We start from the raw sequence: 23,230 nt of genomic DNA, 5'->3' as shown, positions 1-23,230 counted from the left end.
TATTTTACTGCGGACCTCCCGGGATCGTCAAAATATGGATCACGGTCCGTTTGCTCAAAATATTGACCAAAGTCAACCATAATTAAATTTTAACTCTAGAATTTCTATCTCTCATATTTTCACATAGAAGGCTTTCCGGATATAGGTTCGGACCATGCACGTAAATCAAGGTGGGGTAAAAGGAGGTTTTTAGGCCTCAGAACACTGAATTCACTTGCACACAAGTGATGACCTTGACCTAAAGGTCATCACATCTCACACTAGAGAAATTGATCAGAAACAGTTTAGGGGGAGACTAGGGACCAAATCCTAGTGTGTCAGAGTTCACAAAGGTCTCACATAGACCCCGAGCAGTGCTCACACTAGGGAGGTCAAGGACAAAACCTAAACAGCCTTGGCTTTCAGCCAACTAAGAATGAGGATTCAGAAAGGCCAGATAGTACAAGAATATGAGATAGTCAAAGAGTTTCACTGAAGGTACAGAACACATATACACAAACAAGTAGTAGACATGCTTGAACTTAGGCAAACTTGGTCAAGTTTTAGGAATTAATCACATGATAACAAGGAAAGTTCATAAGCAGATTCATAGTGATAACAGAAGATCCAGATTAGATTAAGTGCAAACATTGGTGTCATAGAAAGGACTTATACATGGCTAACTAGTTCATAGGAACAAGTAAGGTGCACAAACAGGTTTATAACAAACTTGACTTTAATAGATAGTCATCAATAGCATAGAGTTCTAAGCAAAATCTAATTAATAAACCCAACATAAACTTAAGCATGTTTCAAACCACAATGTAATAACATTAGGCTAACATAGATAAGTTGAAGTAACACATTGAGTGAACAATCATAATGAAATGGCAGAGGGTCTATTAACTCACCAGTTGAGATGAAATAGAGAATAAAGGAATCCAACAATGCAGTGGATATCACCAGACAGAAGCAAAAACTTGGGGATTTCTGACCTTGGCTTTCAGCCGTCCAGGAATCAAAACACAGAGCAAAATTATTCAAGAGAGAGCAGAAGCACACAACTTTTGTATAGTAGTGAAAGATTTTTGAACTCAGAACCTCTGGTTTATAAAGGAGAGTGGGGAGGAGTTTAAATAGTGCCAAAATTAGAACATAAGCATAGCTATTTTAAATACCAAAAGGCAAGTACTTAAGTCAGTAAAATTGAAACCCTAAATTTTAGGTAAAGATATGCAAAATCAGTAGAAAATAAGGCAAAGAATCACATAATGCATATAATGAACATAGACATGGGGTTATTCAAAAAACCACAGAATTGAACCGGATTTAGTTCAAGTAAAAGGGTCTAAAACCCTAAATTTAGGTTAACCATAAAATCGGCAGAAAATAAATGCAAGAATCACATATTAGCATAAAAATAGACATAGACAGGAGATTATTCATAAAGAAACATAGAATTGAGCAAGATTTAGTTCGATTGAAGAAGATCTAAAACCATAATTTGAGTAAGTAAAAGAAATCGACAAAAATAGGCAGATTCACAGGTAATAGAGTGAATAGAGAATCTGAAACCCTAACCTTTAGGGTTAAGTACGAATCATCAAGATACAAGAGAATCGGTACAAAATAACGCGTTTGGACTCAAAGTCATCCAAATCCAAGAGACGAAAGTCAAATAGGACAAAATCAGAGTAAGAGTACTTGCCATGTTTAGGCAAGTACTAGGTAATACCATAGATAATCACCCAATAGTGGAAACATATCGAAATGGTAAGTGAATGGGAAGAAAATCCCATTAGAAACGGGATTAGGAGAGAATTTTGGTGAGGTGGAGGACTAGGGTTCTTAAAAGATGAGAGACGAGAGTGTTCTGGGGCGGCGGGAGTGTAAAATGATTAGGGTTAGGGGTTTGGTTAGGTTTAAAGGGGCAGATGTAACGTGGACCGTTGATCTTAGAGATCAACGGTCCTGATTTAAATGGTCCTGGGTCGGGTATAAAAAATGGGTATGGGACTGGGCTAATGGGTTTGGGGCCAAGGGTATTAGGTTGGTGTATTGGGTAGTTTTAGGTCCGAATTTGGGTAGGAATTTAGGCTAGTTTTTTAAATATCCAATTTTAAAAAATAAATAATTCATAAAAATAATAAAAATAAATATTATTTGTGCACTAAAAATAATTTAAAATAGTTACTTAACATTTTAAATATATAAAAAATTATTTTCTGCATAAATAATGTAATATACATTAATATGGGCTATTATTGCAAAGATATGCAATTTAGCCTTAAAAATGCAAAGGTAATTATAAAAAATGCACTGAAACACTATGTTGATATAAATGATAAATTTAGATGATTAAATAATCATAAAAATAATATGAAGGATAATTATTGGATATTTATATGACTACTGTCAAACTAGCTCGTGAAGCATGACTTTATGATCTACATAATTAATTGATTACCTAACATAAATTTTCAAAACGAGAAAGGATGGAGCTTGACAAGTACACAGTTCACATATTAAGCATGCTCCTTTAATTTGAAAAAGAAAATTATGAGAAAAGTCATAAAACGTTGTAGAAAATTGTAGATCTTAGTTTTGTTCAACAACCTATCCTTCTCCTTCACCGCCCTTTAACGACAACCACTCGTCAACTCCAATCTAAATCCTTAATTGGTTTTTTTTCTCTTTCCTTTCTTTCGTTTTTCTTGCGTTAAAATATTGAAAATTCTGAGAATAAATATGTTCACTTGAACTAAGGGTGTGTTTGGTATGAAGCCGGAAAATATTTTTTAATTTTCACATGTTTGGTTAGCTTTAATATTTTGGAAAACCTTTTCCTCATGAACAGAGGCGGCCTGATGAATTTTATGGCCTAAAGCCAAACTTTGCGAGGGGCCTTAATTTTTTAATTTTTTTTAAATTGATTTGATGTCTATTTTTTTTTTAGCTTAATTTAGATACATAATTATTTAATTTTCTTAGTATTTCTCAATTGACAATATAGGGCATCCACCTAACCTTTCTTGTGACAGTGTCGTTCTTAAATAAGATTTTATCAATTTTAAGTTTGAAAACTTCTTTCCGCTGAAGCAATGGTAACTTGAGTTATGAACATTATTTCATAAGCAATTTAGGCATTTGGAAAAGAATTAATTCTTTTTATTTGATTAAGTGTATAATTAAACTATTATCTTCTAATTGTAATATTTTCCTTAATATTTTTAATTCAGAAAATAAATCTAAACCATCAATATCAAATTGATTATTATGCTTTAAGGAACATTCAAGATTAAGCAATATTTTTTCAAATTTCCAACATCTAGTGATCTTAGTTTTTACTGCTAAATAGAAAACCAAAAATATTTTCATATGCTTCGAATTGTTCAAATTTATTTTGATGTGAAAAAATAGTCTTGTCTATTATGTATAAAAGTAATCAACTCTAAAGGACTCTTCGAAAGATTTTGGACTTTCATTATCAACTTCGCATCAAATTGTTACTTCCTATATATCACACGTTTCTTATAAAATTCGGGTTCGATATTCATTTCAGGTGTAATTTTCTTGGTAGAAATTATAGCAGTTGCAAATCCTTCTTCTCTATATTTATTAGAAAGAAATAAAAAAAATTCACTTTACAAAACTCTTTTTTAAACTTATAAATATTTTATTAGGTGTGACAAAAAATGGGGCCCCCACAAATATGGGGCCTAAAGCGATTGTTTTATTTGCTTTATGGAAGGGCCGCCCCTGCTCATGAACTCATTAATGTTTTCCCTATCAAAAGAAGAGAAAACATTTTCCAAAACTCTTCTTCAACCTTCCCCGCCCTATTCTCCATCCCACCAACCCCCACACACCCTACCCATCCTACCCTATAACCCACCCCCACCCCTATCCCACCTACCCCACCATATCCACCCACCCTTCCACAACCCTGCCCTACCCCACCCTAAATAGAAATATTATTAAGAGTACTCTCTTTTCATGTTGTAGATAGAGTACTTTCTTTTTAATTTCAGCAAAATGAGTATTATTTTTTTCGTAATGTAAAAAAGTATTTTTCATTCATTTCAACAAAAAAAGTACTTTCTTTTCATGAAGTAGAAAAAGTATTTTCTTTCATTTCAACAAAAAAAAAATACTTTCTTTTCATGATGTAGAAAAAGTATTTTCTTTCATTTCAACAAAAATAAATGTAGTAAAAAGCATTTTCTTTCATATCAACAAAAAAAATACTTTCTTTTCATGATGTAGAAAAGTATTTCCTTTCATTTCAACAAAAATATGTAATAAAAAGTATCTTCTTTCATTTCAACAAAATAAGTAATTTCTTTTCATGATATAGAAAATTTACTTTCTTTCATTTGAACAAAATAATGTAGTAAAAAGTACTTTCTTTCATTTCAACAAAATGAGTATTTTTCTTTTCATGATGTAAAAATCTATTTTCTTTCATTTCAACAACAAAAGTACTTTATTTTATTATGTAACAAAAGGTATTTTCTTTCATTTCAACAAAATAATGTAGTAAAAAGTATTTTCTTTTCATGACATACAAAAAGTATTTTCTCTCATTTTAACAAAATGAGTACTTTTTCATGTTGTAGAAAGATTACTTTCTTTTTCAACCAAAAAAAAATAGTATTTTCTTTTTAGTTATGTAGCACAAATTTCAACGTTATTTTTGTGTGAAAAAGCAAAGCAGCACATAGTCACTTTGGGTTTGTGTGTATGGGAGCCGGGGGGCGGGGGGAGGGGGGTTAAAAACTTACCCGCACCAGGTGTTTACATCCGGCCAATAAACAAATGACACATATTACTTTATTTAATTACAATTATTAGTATTTAACCTTAGTTAATTTGCACATGATCTTAATTAATAATATGAATACTTAATAATCATGCTAGCTATTCCTTGTTACCTTCTAAACAGTACCGTCAACCTATCCCATAGGCCACCATTGGCCATTACGAACTTCGAAAAATAATTTTCTTCTCCTATAATTATTACTATGATATTTTAATCTTAACCAACCAAATTATAGGGCACTCTACTAGGTTCTATTCATCTGACTATAGAAACAAAATTTTCTTTTCTTCCATCCACCCTCTGTGGATCGAAATTTTAGTCCTCTCATATGCACATGTACATATTAGAGTACAAAGTTTAGACTCCAATCCGTTGCTTTTAGTTTGTACTCCCCAATCAGTACGTCTTCCAAATTACCCTTTTGATTTGCAATGAAGAAATGAAAGAACGAAAAACACAAGACTCCAACAAATTAAAAGATGCTAAGGACGTGACGGCAATCCTAATGTTTCTGAGGTTAGTAATTACTCTGAGTTTGACAATATTATCTTTTTGAAAAAAAAATATTTATTAAAAATAAGACTCATAATATACCTTAATTTGTTTCCTATGATTAACTTAACTATGTTGGGTGTAAACATTCGGTGCGGGTAAGTTTTTACCGGGGGGAGTGGAGCATAGGAAACATGGGGAAGTAGCATAAAAAATTATTTTCCTGAAAGATATTTTCTACTCTCTAAACACACATTAAAAAATATTTTCCGAAATTTTTTTTTTTACTCCACCAAATAAGAGAAAATAAGTGATAAAACTACTCATTTTCCAGGAAAATATACATTTTCCTTCGTACCAAACACGCCCTATATTAAACTATTCTTTATTCAACCTTGGCGCTTGCAGCTGTCGAATGTGGTAAGACTGTGCTGAATAATCTAATGAATCATACACACAAGCAACCAAAGGTGAAAATTATGTGGCTGTCAAGGCTCTAATGCTGGAAATTTCTCCTTGTTTCTTTCACATCTAGGATTTAAAATAGTTTATGAAGTTAACAAAGCAAATTATGATTTATGAATGGCAATAAAACAGGAAACAATAAAATAAAATAGAAGTATACAATTTAACGTGATTTAGTAAGCCAACCTACATCCACGTGTAGATAAACAATCCGTTCTTCCAAAAAAGAATATTAAAAGGAGAATAACAATATCAAGTGACATTCACTGCTGAGGATATCCACACACACGTGACAGATAAATTTGTCTTACATATACTCTCCTTAAATTGAACTTTCTAATTTTAGGTTTCTAGATAAGACAAGTAAATTTGGGAAAAGAAAGAAGTAAAAGTCTCCTAAAAGAATTCAAAACTCAGGAATCTTCTTTTCTAGATAGATGTTAGACTAAAATTGAAAAAGTCGAGAATTCTTTTTAATATTCGTGAAAATGAAAACTGAAATACGAAAATACTGTTTCTTATAATTTCCACATTAAAAGTAAAAGGTCGAGCATATGATGCTCTAATTCATCCTCCTTTCTTTTTGTCCAGTCGTTAAGAAGTTTCGGATGCTAAACGCCTTTATTCTCATGCTTTTGGAAAGGAAAATTAGCTCAACAATGTTTAATATATAATAACCCAAAATTTTAAACATGTAAAATACATTTTAATTTATTTATGCCCGACTGAGGTTACATTTCTCAGGTTTATAATCATTTCACGTCAACTGGATAGCTTTGGTCAAAATTATTTTTATCTTTGAAAAGCTCATCCTATTTTTCCCAAGATATTGATTATCAAATGATTAATGGTTTTAAGAATATCCAACAAGGAAGTATTAACATTTTCGGATATAGATTCCTTCCCTTTTTTAATATTAAGTATATGTCACATGATATACTCAAACCACTTTGCATGGTGCTTATTTAGACAGTAAATACTCTAGTAATAGCTTTTCGATTTTTAAAATAAAATAATACACACTTAAAGCAAAAAAAGAAATTTGAGGGGAAAAAACAAGATTCTTAAGATGACAACTGCGTATCAAATTATTTCTCCGGAAAGATATCTAGACCACTTATTTATAAACGTTACGAAAAGCTGTCTAAACTCCGGCCTCCACAGTTTTAGCTAAGGAAAAAGGATTTATTTATTTTTGTTTAAGTTACATAATGTAAAATAATTTAATTATCCGTCTAATTTGGTCGATTATAACAGGTTATTATTCTTTAGTTTGTTTAGGTTATAAGTTTAGACTTGTTATGAATAGATATCTATTGCAGATAAAGTTGTAAAAATTTATATACTTCTGTACACAACTTTAAATTCAAGAGAAAAACTGGTGATCTCGCTTGAAATGGAAATCACAATTCAAATCCATTTTCTAGCGTGGGGTAAAACCTCATCTCAAGAATCTAGAGCTGAAATAAAGAATATTACTGCAAAAGGATATAGTTTAATGATATGGGTGAAAATGTTTTAAGAATAGTTTATCTGGATTCACTTTTTACTGTCCTAGCTCCTTTCCCTTCTCAATTCTCCTGCTACATAGTAAGTAAAGGGCAGCCAGGTGCTCATTATTAATATTACATGACCAAGAAGTTACGGGTTCGAGAAACGGAGAAATGAAAGAAATAAGGTTTGGTAAAAATGAAAATATATTAGTGTATAAAGCTAAGCTTTTCTTCTTGTTTTCCCCAAAATATTCATGGTTAAGACGTGGGGAGGAGCCAAGAGCAATGGACACTTCATTATACTATTTAAATAGGAGCCAAGAGCAATGGACACTTCATTATACTATTTAAATATTTCCTTTGACCCTTGACCTCTACAGTCTGCAAATAATCTATAAATATGGAGAATTCCTTTTTTACTTTCCACTTTCTCCCTTTCGAAGTAGAATTTTCCACAATTAACCTTTTCTTCACAATAAAACACACAAACACATAGTGCATGTTCTGAAATCTTATATCAGTGATGCCCAAGTGTTTTAGCTTAACGGCTACAAAGAACAGATGCCTCAAATCCAGTTTCAGCAGTCGGGGTCTCCGATCTACTGTCACTGACCTCAAAGATGGCACCATCATGCACTGTTGGGTACCCAAAACAAGAAAATCAACCCGACCCGACTTGGTCCTGATCCACGGGTTCGGCGCCAACTCCATGTGGCAATGGAGCGAAACGGTACGAATCCTCTCACGACACTTCAACGTCTACGTCCCCGACTTAGTATTCTTCGGAGACTCCTACACGACCCTACCCGATCGGTCCGAGTCATTTCAGGCTGAGTGCGTGAAGCGCGTGATGGAGGCAAACTCGGTGGTGAAGATGAGCGTTGTTGGGCTGAGCTACGGTGGGTTCGTGGCGTATAATATGGCGGCGCAGTTTAAGAATTGTGTGGAGAAAGTGGTGATTTGCTGTGCCGGAGTTTGTTTGGAGGAGAAGGATTTACAAGAAGGGTTGTTTGCGGTGAACAGTGTGGAGGATGCGGCCAACATTCTGCTGCCGCAGACGGCGGAGCAAATGAGAGAGTTGATGGGTTACACGTTCGTTAAAGCTCCGGCGAAAGTTTTGCCTTCTTGCTTGCTTACTGACTTCATTGATGTAAGTGTCTCATTTTCCAATTAGTTCTTCTTACATCTTTGTCTGCCTTTTAATTAACTACAATTATTAGTTAACTAATTATCTGAAAAATAAAATTGACAATATGATATAACTACTTTATGTACGTAGCACTGTTACCATGAGAAGCGTAACGAGATTTTCTGTGAAACTTTGATTTTCTGTGAAACTTTGCTTTCTAATTTAATATGTGACTTAAATATTTTGAATTATTAATTTTGTGACTTGTCATTTTTTTGTAATTTTTAAAAAATATTAATTTTATTTCAGAAAGACATACAGAATTCTTGTACTCCAATCAATGCTAGCACAAAAGATTAAAGAAAGGAAGATAATTTTTATTTAATTCAACTATATACAGTTGAAGCAAAGACATTGAATGCGTTCTCACGGGCAGTTGAAGATGCAGATCTACCAATTTAATGTTTCGGTATTTTTTTGATCTTTCAAAATAACAGAGTTTTAAATTTATAATAGACGACATCTTAGAATAAGAAAGAAGGAAATGATTTAACATAACTCTTTACAATTTGAATAAAAAATAAACCTATAAAGAACGTGTTTTATTTTCAGATATTGCTTGTCTAAAACAAAACAAAAAACAAAACAAAAAATTATAATAGGTCACAAAATCATTTGTGGTTCCACGTTCGGAATTTGCAACATGAATAAAAAAAGCATGTTATGCTAGAGTAGAATAAAAACTTCTTTTCCTTAAGATAAACCGCATAAGGATCATAATCACTTATAATAATTGTAAAATCTCAAAATATCAATTATTAAATGACAAACTACTCCGGCCCCATTTAAAAATTAATTAGTTGAACGTGAAGAAATGAATATAAAGCTCCAAACGAGACAATCTCTATAAGTTGGGTGGATTATGTGGTTTAGTGGTTGGTTTGGATTGAACTTAGTGGTAGATAAAGGAAAAAACCTTGATTCTTCTTGCATTTACCAAAAGGATCGAGCAAATTGAAGTGAATCAATGCCAAATCCCCACTTAATTAGTATCTTTAATCCATTTTTTGCTGCCCTCAAGATGCGATGGTAGAAACTTAATTACTTGCGCATGTGTTTATATTAATTTAATAAATACATGACATATTTTATACACTTTTGTTACTAACTTATAGTTAATTAATATATTCTTATCTTAATTTATGACTTGATCATGATATATTAATATGACTTAGTACAACATCAAATAAAGAGATGTACCATTGCAAAAATGATATTGCAGGCCTTGGCGGATTCGGTTGGCCAATGGAACGTTTCATGTGTTGCTTACCTAAACCAATTTCGGTTAGATCATCGCTAGAATCAATTTATATATGAAATAATAATAAGTGGACATGATCATCTTTGTCATAACTCATAAGGAATATCTGATTTTATTGAACAGAGAAACCAAATGAGGTCAAGAGTCAAGACTTTGACATCCTTGTATCTGTCTTTTAAGACTAAGATTTTGTGAGGTCCTTACAAAGATATTTAATAGCCTTATCATAGAGTATTTGTCTAAATAACATGTTATCTCTCCATTAAATACTTGGCGATTAATTAACATTCCACTAACTGAAATAATAAGGGTTAACTTGGAAAGAGTAACAAATGCTTCTAATTTTTTTCAAAACGTTAAATATATCAAAACAAATTCAATTTGGGAAAAAGGACAAATATTTGTGACGAGGGAGTAGTACAACAAAAATTAACTCCCCTAACACAAAATATTGGAAAGCACTTTTCTTCGTTTCTTCTTCTGGTGAATGATAATTTTAATTTGGTGTCATGAGCAGGAAATGTTTACAGATTATGTAAAGGAGAAGAAAGAGTTGCTTCTTGCAATTGCGAAAGACAGGAAGCTTTCCGATCTACCTAAGATCACTCAGGTTTTACGGCTTTTTCCTTGTCTTCAACAACGTAACGGTCTACAATACTCTAATTAACATTGCTACTATTGTTTTTCCTAATTAGTATAATGTTGCTTTCTTTACAGCCAACGTTAATAGTGTGGGGAGATCAAGACAAAATATTTCCTTTACAACTAGGTCACAGACTGAAAAGGTTCATTTCCCCTACTGGGTTAGGTGTAATTTTATTTACATAAATAATCGTTTATTACTATGTTTTCTTGGGGTTGTGACTAACATGTAAATATTATTGGTGGCAGGCATTTAGGTGAGAATGCTGAACTTGTGGTGATCAAGAATACAGGCCATGCTTTCCTTTATGAGAAACCCAGAAAATTTCATAAGCCTTTGAAATCCTTTCTCTTGGGTTCCACAAAAAGTCCTTCTCAGAACCAAACATGATTCACTTTGGGGAAATTTTTCTATGTATTATCTCAATTTTTACTATGTGGCTCTCATTGAGAGACACCATCCTATGAAGATTTTTACTTCTGGTATTCACGGTCTAAAAAACAACCCATAAAAAAGTTGACTTCATAGCTAAAAATATAAGAATAAAAAATGTTTTCTTTTTTTGGTTTCCCACCCGGTATTCGGTACCTGCATTGGAGCCGACTATATCCTGATTCGCGCTGCGTAGGGCCTCATTCGGGGGGAAGCGCTCCCTACCAAGGATTTTTCCATACCCAGGGCTCGAATCCGAGACCTCTGGTTAAAGGAGGAGCAGTCACTTCCACTGCACCACATCATTTAGTGGTATAAAAAATGTTTTCAAGCGCATAGCCTGAAGCATAACTTTACTTTCCTGATCTCGTAGCACTGACGACGAGTGTTGTATGGAAGCCATGAAACACAAATACATTTTGCTTCAAGTACATAAATGTCACGCCCCAAAAATCGAGGAGACGATCGGCGCTCAACCGAGTAAATCCGACTGAGCAAACCTGCAAGGTTTCATTCTACCCAAACTAATTCATGAATAAAGAGGTGATGAACTCCATTAATCATACTTTGTAAATATTTCATTAACAACTTCCATTTTGTTTCCATTAGTCGTTTCAACTATAATATCCAAAATATGACAATTTTTATAGATATAAAGAAAAATATATTTGCCAAATACAAATATTTCTAATTTAATTTCCAATATCAAACACCACTCACAACCTGCCTACGGAGCCTCTAAGTACAATTGAAGAGTAATATGGAAATGCCGGCAACAAGGCTCTGGCTATACCTCAAAATACAAAGTATACGATAACCAAAATGACACAGGACCTCGAAATGAAGTGAGGATCACCAAGTTAGCTGAAAGGAGCGTACCGCTATCACTGGTCACTGCCGCCTACTGTGGAACCACCTGCATTCATTAAAAACGCAGCGTCCCCGGCAAAAGGGACGTTAGTACTGTCGAATAGTACTAGTATGTAAAGCTAAAAATCATCTTTCAAAATAGAATAACCATACAAGAAAAGGAAAGACATAGAAACAACAAGTCCCCATGAATAATAAACAAATGCCCAAGTGAAACATAACAATTTTCAAAATACGAAAGTAATACATATTTTTAGTTCGGAGATCTTTAGTACCGATAATACCACAGTTCACGATACCATTATCCACAATACCACTGTTCACAATGCCACTATTTATAATGCCACTGTGCTCTTGGCACGGAGTCTGATCACAACCCGATCGGCTAGGTCATCTCACTGAAGACATTCTTTATAATCTCAATTCTCGTTTCAACATCATCCACAATACCACCGCTTTCTTGCGCGGAGTCTGATCACGACTTGATCGGCTAGGTTGTCTCATTTGAGACATGTACCTCAATCACAATTTCATTATCACTTTACAGTTTCAATATTAGTACAGTACCACCATGTGTGCGGCATGGCGTCCGATCACGGCCCGATCGTTTAGGCCGTCTTACTCAAGACATTCCCATGTTTCCATCAATCATCTCATTCCACATTTATTCACATATATCAATTCATTAGCATTTGGGGCCACAATTATTACATCATACTTGGCACTAGGTCACATTTCATAACCCAAGCTCATTTCCCCCACATTTCACATCATTGTCACTTTCAATATTAAACCTTTCATTTCAAGATAATAGGCACATAGAAGAGCAATTATAAGTTGTAAGCATAAAGAGGATTTCACATATTTCGACATAACAATCTCAATTCAAATTCGACTCGAAGTCTAGGCATTTTAGCACATGTTCCACATTCTTCACACATTCTCAATTGACAAAATAGCATAATGAAAGCACTGAGACACACCTTGCACATATATTCTTGCAACACAAATTCATTTGAAATAGGAAACACTGCATCGATCAATTTTCGGAACTTACAACATTTGCATGGATACCTGTCACGACCCGGATTTCCCGGCCTCGGGAGTCGTGATGGCACATACTAGTGAAAGCTAGGCAAGCCAACCAACTGAACTATCTACCTTGCTTCCATTTTTAATCTGATAATAGTTAAGAGCCAACAATTACATAACAACAGAATGGAATAAGAAGAAGGCTGCATTGTAAAGTTTTAATAATACTGTTAATACCAATCAATAACAAATATATCCAAGACTGGTATCACAACTTCACAGACTGCCTAGGAGTACTACAAATAAAGGTTTGAAAGAATAAATAGAACACTGTCTCTGGAAATACATGAAAGAAATAGGAATAGTAGATAGAAGGAGACGCCAAGGCCTGCGGACGCCTGCAGGACTACCTCGGGTCGCCTGATGAACAAGAAACAGTAATCTCACTGCGGTCCGAAGTCTACAGCCTGGGATCTGCACAAAGAGTGCAGAGTGTAGTATCAGCACAATCGACCCCATGTGCTGGTAAGTGCCTAGCCTAACCTCGGCGAAGTAGTGACGAGGCTAGGACCAGACTACCAAATAAACATGTGCAATATAGCGTACAAAAATAATAGGAAGCAAATAACAATGATGGCAACAATGATCCACCGGTGATATAAAAAGTAGGCAACAAGAATACCATAAATGTTTCTCAACAAATAATACATACAAGTGCAATCAATTAATCAAGTCCTTCAAATATAAATCTTTCGCCTATAAATCCTTCAAGTAATAATCTCGAAGATAATATGCTTTTCAATAAATATATTTCGAATATATTTCCTTCAAATAAATATCTTTCAAATAAGCATCTTTCGAATATAATTCTTTCGAGTAAAGGTCACCTTGTGACGCTTCATTTTATAATCATAAATAATATAGGTCTCAGCCCACTTTCATATTTTCACGGCACCTCGTGCCCATATTTATATCACAACCGCACGGACAACTCACGTGCTATTAAATAAAATCATAATATTTTCCCCGGCACCTTGTGCCCACATATTTCTGTCTCACATTGCACAACAATATCCTCATGTTACTCAGTTCATAGGTTCCATAACCCAATACAATTAAGAATGTTCAAGGAGCCTCATTCACTTAACATAAAGTAGAGTACAGCTTCCAGCGCAATTAGGAAACCAACAAGAAAAGATTAAGTTATTTTTAGAAATCATTGGATAAAGAAAATACCATTTTCAATTAAAGTACAATATCGAATGAAGCATTACCTTTAATACGAGAAATCAATAATTCAAAACATAGTAGAATTCCTTTTTAAGTAAAGTACAACCTCAAACAGTTTAAGAAAAATTTAGTTGAGAAATCAATTGAGTTAAAATTGTAACAATTGCTGAAATTTGAAGTATTGAACATATAAAAAAGATAAAGCGAGGTATTGTAAACACTATGGATTCCAACACAAAGGATCCCAACAGTAAAGGGATCTAAACAGTTAACACACTTGAATTGTTAATAACAAGTAAACACAGCAAACAGAAGGTGCACGGCATCACCCTTCGTGCTTTAACACTCTCTCACCAAAACAATACACGGCATCACCCTTCGTGCTTTATGCTCTTCCTCTCCCAAGCAACAAACACAAGGCAAATAGGGTAAGGGAATCTATAACATCGAAATAAAATCAAGTAACAATAGAAAATCAGTAAATAAACGTAAAGGACAACATAACTCAATTAGAATCAGGAAAAATCAAGGACAAGTGCACGGCATCACCCTTCGTGCTTTTACTCTCGTCCTCACCATAAGAATCAATATAAACTGCACGGCATCACTCTTCGTTCTTTTACTCTCATCCTCACCGTAAAATCAATGTAATCGGCACGGAATTGTACATTGTGCGGCACGACATCACCCTCTGTGCTTTACACTCTTCCTCACAAAATCATACACGACATCACCCTTCATAATTTAACATTCTTCCTCACCCAAACAGCAATCACAAGAAATAAGGGCAAGGAAATAAATGAAATCACAATAAAATTCCGGCAAGGGAACAATAGTACAACAATCAAATTCTGGCAAGGGAAACAACAACAAAACAATAACATCCCGGCAAAGGAGACAAGATCATGATTCTCTCTCTCCTTTCTTCTTTCACGTTTACTTCACAACTCAATTCACAACTTGAGCCAATGCTCTACAATGTTCAACAATTCAATTCTCAACTTGAGCCAACGCTCTACCATGTTCAAAAATTAAATTCTCAACTTGAGTCAACGTTCTACCATGTTCAATTAACAATAATACTTCCACAAGTCACATACCTCAATAGAAAGTATCATATATAGCATATACAATACGAAACGGAGTCACATTAATCAAAGTATAAGACTCACGGGCATGCTTGACACCAACGTATAGATACTCGTCATCATGCCTATACGTCGTACTCAACAAATAACACATAACAAATAGGACACAACTCTTAATCCCGCAAGCTAAGGTTATACCAAACACTTACCTCGTTTTGCAACCAATTCAAAATTCCAACATGCCTTTGCCTCGCGAATTCGTCTGAAGCTTCAAATCTATTCATAATAATTTAATATACTCAATATAAATCGTACGAATTAATTCCATATGAAATTACTAATATTCCGAATTAAAATTCAAAATTTATTTTAAAATTCAACAACGGGACCCATGTTCCAAATCCAAGAAAAACTCACAAAATCCGAACATCCGTTCCGATACGAGTTCAACTATACAAAAATTATCGAATTCCGACATCGGATTGTCTTTCAAATCTTCAATTAAAATTTTGAAGATTTCTACCATTTTCAACCCAATCTTTACCTATTTGAACTCAACAATCTCCCCACAACCTTATTGTTACAAGCAAGAATAACTAATATTCTCACATCCAAGAATCATCTTACTAATTACTCATTTCTAGTTAGATTTTGAAATTGAAGAACTGGGGAAAGAAATTCTTACCTCTCGAAGTCCTAGCAACCCCTTTGATGCGATTTCAAGGTTTGATTCAAGGTAGAGGGGTGCAAATCCTTAGCCCTTCCTTTCCTCTCTCTAGAATCGCTCTCCCCTCTCTCTAGAACACCAGAAAATACCCAAAATATGAGCCCTAAACGAGTTAAATGAAATGGGTCCGGGTCGTAAAACTGAGTATTTGTACAGCCAAGCGCCGCGGGGTGCGGGGCGGTTGTGTAAAAAGTGTTTAGAAATGACATTTCGAAACATTCTGGAATTTTCTACAGACGCGGCGCGCCGGGCGCCGCGTGGGGCGGCGCGGTAGAACAACTTCTGCCAGTGTTTGGTAATTTGGCCATAACTTCTTGTAGGAGTGTCCAAATGATAAACGGTTTGAAGCGTTAGAAACTAGACTCAAAGATCATTCATTTGATAGGTTGTCCATCACATAAAGCCTTATATATATATATATATATATATATATATATATATATATATATATATATATATATATATATATATATATGTATGTATATATATGATTGCCCAAAGTTAGGTCTTGTGCGTACTCATTTGCAACTTTAGTCTATTATGAAATTTTCCAACTTGGCTTAGACTTAGGACTTTCCTTAGATCCCATATATATTATAGTACGCATCGTACACTTGCTATCATATACAATTGGTATCCATCATGGTAATAGACCTCTTCCACATATAAAATAATATAATTAGAACACGCCAACTTTCTCACTTCGCCAAAATGCGCCGAATTATCTTATGGACTTCCGAATCCAAATTCGGACACACGTCTAAGTCCGAAATCACCATACGAAGCTATTGACATCATTAAAATTCCATTTTGGGGCCGTTTTCTCAAAAGCCAACTCTCCGGTCAACTCTTTCCATTTGAGCTTCAAAAATAAGATTTTGTTTTTCTTTAAATTTAACTCTGAATCTTACGAAAACCAAACTCGACCACACACACAAGTCATAATACACACTATGAAGCTTCTTGAGGTCTTAAGCCGCTGAACGGGGTGCTAATTCTTAAAATGACAAGTCGGGTCGTTACAACACCATGGGGGTTCAATTTCTAAGAAGAGGGGGTTTTAGCCACACATACCTCAATAGAGTTTTTAGGCGAATTCTACTTTTTGGAGTCATCTTAAAACAGTTGAGTCTAGGCTCATTTCGTAACATGTTTCATATATTTTCTTATTTCATAGGCCTCACTAGGCACAATTATAGACATTATCTACACTCTATTTCCTCAGTTCATTTAATTCGTTTTCAAACATCTTTATAGTTTATCAGCAACTAGACACACTCAATCATGACATTTAGTACACATGCGAGCAATTAGAAGTATTAAGCATATCGAGTTTTCCTCACCTAATTGGTATACCAGTTTTCAGTTAAGGTAAAACTCAAAGCCATAGCATTTTAATAAGCAACTAAACATCTATCATTCAATACAAGGCTCGTTCGGAATAATTAAGTTTTAGAGTTTATAGGGGATAACCTGGAACATAGAAATTAGGGGGTTTGGGCCGATCATACGTAAACTTACGGAAACATTATGGAATTCAATTCCGAGAGAGGGAGTTAAGCCAACATACCTGGTTGAGCTTTCCTTAAGTTACTACAACGTTTCGAAAATCCTAGCAATCCCAATCTATTTCGAGATCTAACAAAATTGAACACAAATTAGGAAGATATTCATAATCTTAGCTCGTTTGAGCGTTCCATCAAACACTAGGTGTGCATTAAGTCTTTAAGGTCCTTTTATAGAGGATTTCATCAACCTTCAACCCATCCTTAAACATTTTTAGCTCAACAATGTTCCTACACCCGTTGATAACACATGCAAGCAAGATAACAATTCCAATACCCATAAACTTTCTTGATAGTTACTCATCTTTAGCTAAAATTCGAAATTAAGGGTTAGGGTGTAGAATCTTACCTCAAGAATGAAGATCTAGTGTGTTTTTCTTTCTTAATCTTCAAAGATTTGTGTAAGAATTGAAGAATGCTTTAATGAAGATCACCCTCACTCTAGGGCTCCCTCTCTCACTCTAAAGCATCAAATTTTTGCTCAAAAATGACCCATTGCGCGTATTTAACGAAGTTGGATCGGGTTATTAAGATAAAAAAAAAAATGGATAGTCCAAAATTTTCGGACCGGGCTACAGGCTTGGTGTCGCCGGCCTAAAGCTTGGTCCAGCCTGGCTTTAGCCTAGCCTCGCCAGCCTAAAGCCTGGGCCAGCCTGGCTAAAGTCTGATATAGCCGTGACGAAAAATTTCAACTCTCCAACGCATTGTTCAACCCAAAACTCCGAAAATACAATGTATTAACCTGCCTTGACACCACAAAACCTTAAATTACATAGTGAAGTTTTCCGGGATCTAACAATAAATGTAGCTAGAAGGGGCAAAATCAACCGGTTTTATTAACTCGTCCAGCCTGCCCAAGTTTAAATTGTTAAACTAGTATGGGTTAACCAGTTTTCGAAGTGGTAATTAAAAAATAGCCACTATTTTGCTGCAACACAAAAAGTTATATATTGGAGATTGGAGCACCTATATATGAACTTCTAACAACATGCTGGAAGTTCACATGTAAAAAATTCGATTATGTAAATTCAATATATTGGGTCAATATTATCCAACAATTCAATATAGAAATTTATGTAAATTTCTACGAACTTAAACTAACAGTTTAAGAAAATATTTTAGTACTCGATTATTTTTCAAGAAAGAAGCAGAAATAAGAAAATGAGAAGAAATTGATTCATGTTAGGTGAGTTTAGTCATAACTGGTTATTGACCCATCTTGACCCAACTTATTTTGACTGGAGCCAATGTTCGACTGATCGGGTCATAACCCATTTGTTCATTAGATCCAACCTGCCCCCATTTGACACCTCTAAATGTAGGTTGTATTCCTAATAGGACTGCACATCATGCAAAAGGAGAATCAATTTTTAACTGAAAATGAAAAGTACTCTGGGAATGTTTATGTATGCAGGATGAAATACAAGCCAATAGGCATGAATCTCTGAACATTATATGAAAACCAAGATTTTCCACAAGCTTGACATGTCTCCGACCAGCCAGCATCACAAAGATTTGTCTCCTATTATACTTCAGCTAGTTCTGCAAATAGACAGAAACAAGGGGTGATTAATGTGACATGGCAGGCTTCAACTGTCCCCACTATCTAATGCTATGCTACGCGGACTCTCCAAAAAGTTGTCGCACCCGTGTCTGATCCTCCAAAAATGCATTACTTATGGAGGATCCGACACGCACCCGTAGACATTTTTGGAGAGTCCGAGTAACAAAGACCTAATTGTAACTGGAGTATTTTAGCCCAAAAAAATGTAAAATACTTTCATGAAGATCACATTGTTAAAGACATTTTAAAGAATCCTACATATTTCCAGTACTCAGTTGGTTCTGTGTTATGCTTTATGCCTGAAAGCCTATGCAAAATTACAGCCAAAAAATACACAATTGTACATATCACAACTAAGAAGTCACGATTCCGCATTTTGACCTTGGAACCTCACTGGGCTGAGAATTCTACTACTAATTAGAGTTACTCCCATGACCAAATAGTTACTACACAAGTAGTAAACATCTCCACATGGAAAAGCTTCGAAAACCAGATATAAGAGAGATATTAAGTTAACTGTTAGAAATCATACCTCCCCTTGACGCTCATCACCCTTAGAATGTTCACCTGTAAAAATAATCACAGGTCAACATCGTTTTCATATCAGGTAAATCTTTTACATCTTTATGTTTAATTTGTTCTGGAAAAGGATGAGTCAATAAATCGTATTTGTTGATGAAGATTCAAAAGGAGCACTCATTTTGTTTATTCCATCATCATATATCCCTTTAAGTCGAATCAATATATTGAATTCTAGAACATAACTCATGGATCCAGGTAGCATAAGAGAAGCTAATATTAATTGCCAAAGCAACAGGTTCTCCCCTATTTTCCAAATGCAACAGGCATTTAAATCTAGTGCATAATCATCATCGAATCATAATGAAGGGAATTAACTTAGAAAAGATTGAAGCATTCCATTAGACATACCTCCCTCTTCAAGGTCTGAGGTCCACAAAGTGAGATTATCCCTTAGGAGCTGCATGATAAGGGTGCTGTCCTTGTAGGATTCTTCACTAAGGCTATCAAGTTCCGCAATAGCTTCATCAAATGCTTGCTTGGCCAAGTGGCATGCCCTGGTATGAGGTGGATTTTTTTATAAGAAGATAAAAGAGGGAAATGAAATAAGTTATGAGAAGTATCACAATAAAAGCAGATTACAAGTTAAATCACCTTGCCAAGGCATGATCGCATGTGCAAATATAAAGAAGAAAGGTCAAAATACTCGTAGATTACCAGTAATATCGGTTGACACTCTTTACACTAGACTACCTCTTCCTCGCTCTTAAACTCTATCTATACTTTTATTTGAAAGTGCTGCAGCTCAATATCCTCAAAAGGTTACTGATTCACAATGTCAAAATTTAATGAGAAAACCCTTTTCAAAAGCTAGCTTCATTATGAGACGAGGAATGAGGAACAAGGGGATATAAATGAACACCAACAGTAAGTTAACAGCTTCTCTCTATTCATAACATTTATAGATTTTCTGTTCAGAAGGTTGTCTAACCTCTCGGGTGAATTCAGAATCTCATAGTAGAAGACTGAGAAGTTCAATGCAAGTCCAAGTCTAATTGGGTGAGTAGGAGCAAGATCTGCGCTAGCTGTGGCAGTAGCAGCCTACAAAAATAGAGCAATAAGCTTAATTAAGAAGAAGACAAACAACTAAATAAAATAAAAAAATAATTTGTAATCATAAACAACAAGGAAACAAATGCTGCAGCTAGACATAGAAGAATATTGAGCCAAATAAGATAGCGTGGAACAAAAGAAACCTCATAAGCTTTAAGTGACTGATCAGCTGCCTCTTTACGATCATCCCCTGATTTGAACTCTGCTAAATAGCGATAGTAATCTCCCTTCCTGGAGATGAAGTAAAAGGATGTAAACTTGTAATTTCAGCAATCAATTTTTGGGGACAAAAGCAAAAGAAAGACAAAAAAGTTAAATAAGTTTATAAGCGATCACATGGAAAGCAAATATCTTTTCAACTCCATCACAAACATCAATGAGCGACGCACAGACAAAAGAAAAGAAAAAATGGGGGGGGGGGGGTGGAAGGAAATATAAGAAAAGAAAGCAAGTGAAAAAATCAGCAACTCACATCTTATAGTAGAAGACAGTAGATTCTCCGGTAGTGGAAGAAGGAACAAGGTGCTCATCAATCACCGACAAAATGTCAATGCATATTTTTGTAAGCTCATCTTCAACCCTCTGTTGGTAAGTCTTTATTCTCTTAACATTCTGGTCATGACCCTTACTCTCCTCCTTTTGTTCGATTGAAGACAATATCCGCCATGAAGCCCTTCTTGCTCCAATAACATTCTTATACCCAACTGACACCAAATTCCTCTCCTCAACAGTCAGTTCAACATCCATCTTAGCAACCGTCTTCATTGCTTCTACCATTTCTGGACAAAAAGCAGAGAGTGCACAGAAGCATAAATATCAGAACTTTGAAGAAATCAAAAAGTAAATGAAAGATGGCATGAGATTAGCATGAATTGGAAAGCTACAAGTCTTCTCTCATTTGCATTCTTTGCCTGTAAGCTCAGTAGCTTTTTTATGATGAATTGGAAAACTTCAAACTTTCTAATCTTCTATCATTCGCACTCTTGGCCTCTAAACGTAATAGCTCTATCTCCCACCTCTTTCTCCTCTATTAAGAAAGATTCTGTAAGATAGACTTAGACCAGCATGATCAAGCCAAAACTCTACCTTCTATGCTCAAATGACTCTACATTCCTCTGGCCTCTGCACTTTACCTTATCCTAGACCATAATCAGAAAGGCTTTCACATTTCAACATTGACATCATGTACCTTAAAACTTTGATTTCTGTTACGTTGCCTTATATCCATCACAAGATGTGGTGAAAGTGTAATGCAAGAACTTAGCTTTTTTTTTCTTGGGTCGAAATATGGATTCAAAAAGCTTTGATGGTATATTCCACCTATAGCTACACACAAAACATGCCTTACTATGTAAAAAATAAAAAAAATAAAAAAAAATAAAAACAAAAAAAAAACTAGAAAACAAATTAAATAGACAAACTTCTTATCCAGATTCATTCTCAAATAAAAGCCAAATCTTTGACCACTAGTTTTCATGTTCGCCACACCTAGGTAAAAGCTCTCTTAATTGATCATAAGAAGTAACCAGTACTCTTAGAGACAACAATTCTGGTAGAAATTTAAACCTTCTTAATTCAGTCTTCATGAAGTATAAAACCCCATCTATAATAGAACGTCAAGAACTATTCAAGGCCATTTCCAGTCTAATTTGTTAAAAAAATGTGAAATTAAAAGAAAATAATAGGAATTAAAGAGAAAAGATACTGGATTATACATTACAAACTAAAGGGCAGAAATCAGCACCACAATCAACAACCTCGTGTTAAAAGCGTGTAAAGAGTGAGAACAAAGCAAATTGAACCAAAAAAAAGGTGCACAACTTTAGGAAAACTCAAAAGCACAAAATCCAGAGACAAAAACAAAAGAACACCCAGTATTTCTCTCAAGATTTTGCAAATAAAGATTAATGAAACCCTCCTCAAACGCAAAAAAAAGGAGAGAAGTGAAGCAAATGAACAAAAATATTGACAACTTTAAGAAAACTCAAAAGAAGAAAAACAGAGAATACCCAGTATTTCACTCAAGATTTTGCAACCAAAAAGATTTCAATTTTCACCCTCCTTAAACATCAAATCAAAAGCAGAGAACTGACACTAAACATCTACTCACATACACAAACAAACACACAACTTCATCAGCATAAAAAAAATCAAACAATTTAAAATGAATACCATCATATCTCTCAGCTTGCTCAGCCAGCCTAGCCAAGTAAACCTGTTTCTCTCTTTCCTTCTCCATTTCTCTGCTCTCTCTCTCTCTCTCTCTCGGTATTTCCTTTGAATTATATGATTCTAGTATATATGAAGACTTTTACATTTCTTATACTCGTTTTTCTTTTTCTTTTTAGTATATACTATATAGTATTTGTTTAGCAAGAAAATGATTAAACTAAAGCTGCCTATTTTTTATTTTTTTTTAATATGTGCGGCATTTGGTAACTGCTTTCAAGGGGATGTGCTTATACTGGTTATAGTGGGAACAGTGGGCGGTTAAATCTGCCTTTCCGCCTATCGCCGGCGGTGAATCTAGACCGTCGATTACGAGGTTAGAGGAAATGTCAGCCGTTGGATGGAGTCTGCAGAAGATGACGCTTAACAGGAAGCTGTCGGTCACATGGGTGTCGGATTGACAGATTTTACTGTAACTGCTTTCAACATTGTCGGACATTATAATATTTTAAGGCAATTTATTTTAAGAACTTACTCCATAAAAAAACAAATTATGTTATACTTGTAAATTAATAAA

The 23,230-nt window shown here is 34.7% G+C and overlaps 2 protein-coding genes across 3 annotated transcripts; one reads left to right on the top strand and one right to left on the bottom strand.

Moving 5' to 3' along the window:
• Window positions 1-7,504: 7,504 nt before the first annotated feature.
• Window positions 7,505-10,812, top strand: LOC107824571 (uncharacterized). Of its 2 annotated transcripts, none has more exons than XM_016651375.2 (4): window positions 7,505-8,401; window positions 10,219-10,311; window positions 10,419-10,509; window positions 10,593-10,812. In XM_016651375.2, exons 1-4 carry the CDS (start codon window positions 7,775-7,777, stop codon window positions 10,598-10,600), a joined length of 819 nt encoding a protein of 272 aa, XP_016506861.1. In that variant the 5' UTR covers window positions 7,505-7,774; the 3' UTR covers window positions 10,601-10,812. The 2 variants fall into 2 exon arrangements, with proteins under 2 accessions (XP_016506861.1, XP_016506859.1); XM_016651373.2 differs by having other exon boundaries at window positions 7,506-8,401; window positions 10,419-10,486.
• Window positions 10,813-18,638: 7,826 nt separating this feature from the next.
• Window positions 18,639-22,914, bottom strand: LOC107824572 (14-3-3 protein 7). Its single transcript, XM_075232755.1, has 7 exons — window positions 22,657-22,914; window positions 20,957-21,263; window positions 20,628-20,715; window positions 20,363-20,472; window positions 19,783-19,928; window positions 19,385-19,419; window positions 18,639-18,830 (listed from the first exon to the last, which is right to left on the bottom strand). Exons 1-7 carry the CDS (start codon window positions 22,721-22,723, stop codon window positions 18,825-18,827), a joined length of 759 nt encoding a protein of 252 aa, XP_075088856.1. The 5' UTR covers window positions 22,724-22,914; the 3' UTR covers window positions 18,639-18,824.
• Between the last annotated feature and the right edge of the window lie 316 nt (window positions 22,915-23,230).

This window comes from Nicotiana tabacum, chromosome 16, assembly GCF_000715075.1.
Source record: "Nicotiana tabacum cultivar K326 chromosome 16, ASM71507v2, whole genome shotgun sequence".
In the NCBI taxonomy this organism is placed as follows: Eukaryota; Viridiplantae; Streptophyta; class Magnoliopsida; order Solanales; family Solanaceae; genus Nicotiana; species Nicotiana tabacum.
The sequence above is the reverse complement of the archived record's forward strand: the minus strand, read 5'-3'. Positions and strand labels throughout refer to the sequence as shown.

Bases quoted from the DNA above. Each gene is read 5' to 3' on its own strand.
- LOC107824571 (XM_016651373.2), top strand. From the start codon at position 7,775: ATGCCCAAGTGTTTTAGCTTAACGGCTACAAAGAACAGATGCCTCAAA. The intron at 8,402-10,218 runs GTAAGTGTCTCA...TGTCATGAGCAG, and splicing joins TGCTTACTGACTTCATTGAT to GAAATGTTTACAGATTATGT. The intron at 10,312-10,418 runs GTTTTACGGCTT...CTTTCTTTACAG, and splicing joins ATCTACCTAAGATCACTCAG to CCAACGTTAATAGTGTGGGG.
- LOC107824572 (XM_075232755.1), bottom strand. From the start codon at position 22,723: ATGGAGAAGGAAAGAGAGAAACAGGTTTACTTGGCTAGGCTGGCTGAG. The intron at 21,264-22,656 runs GTATTCATTTTA...CTTTTTGTCCAG, and splicing joins GCAAGCTGAGAGATATGATG to AAATGGTAGAAGCAATGAAG. The intron at 20,716-20,956 runs GTGAGTTGCTGA...CTTCATCTCCAG, and splicing joins ACTGTCTTCTACTATAAGAT to GAAGGGAGATTACTATCGCT.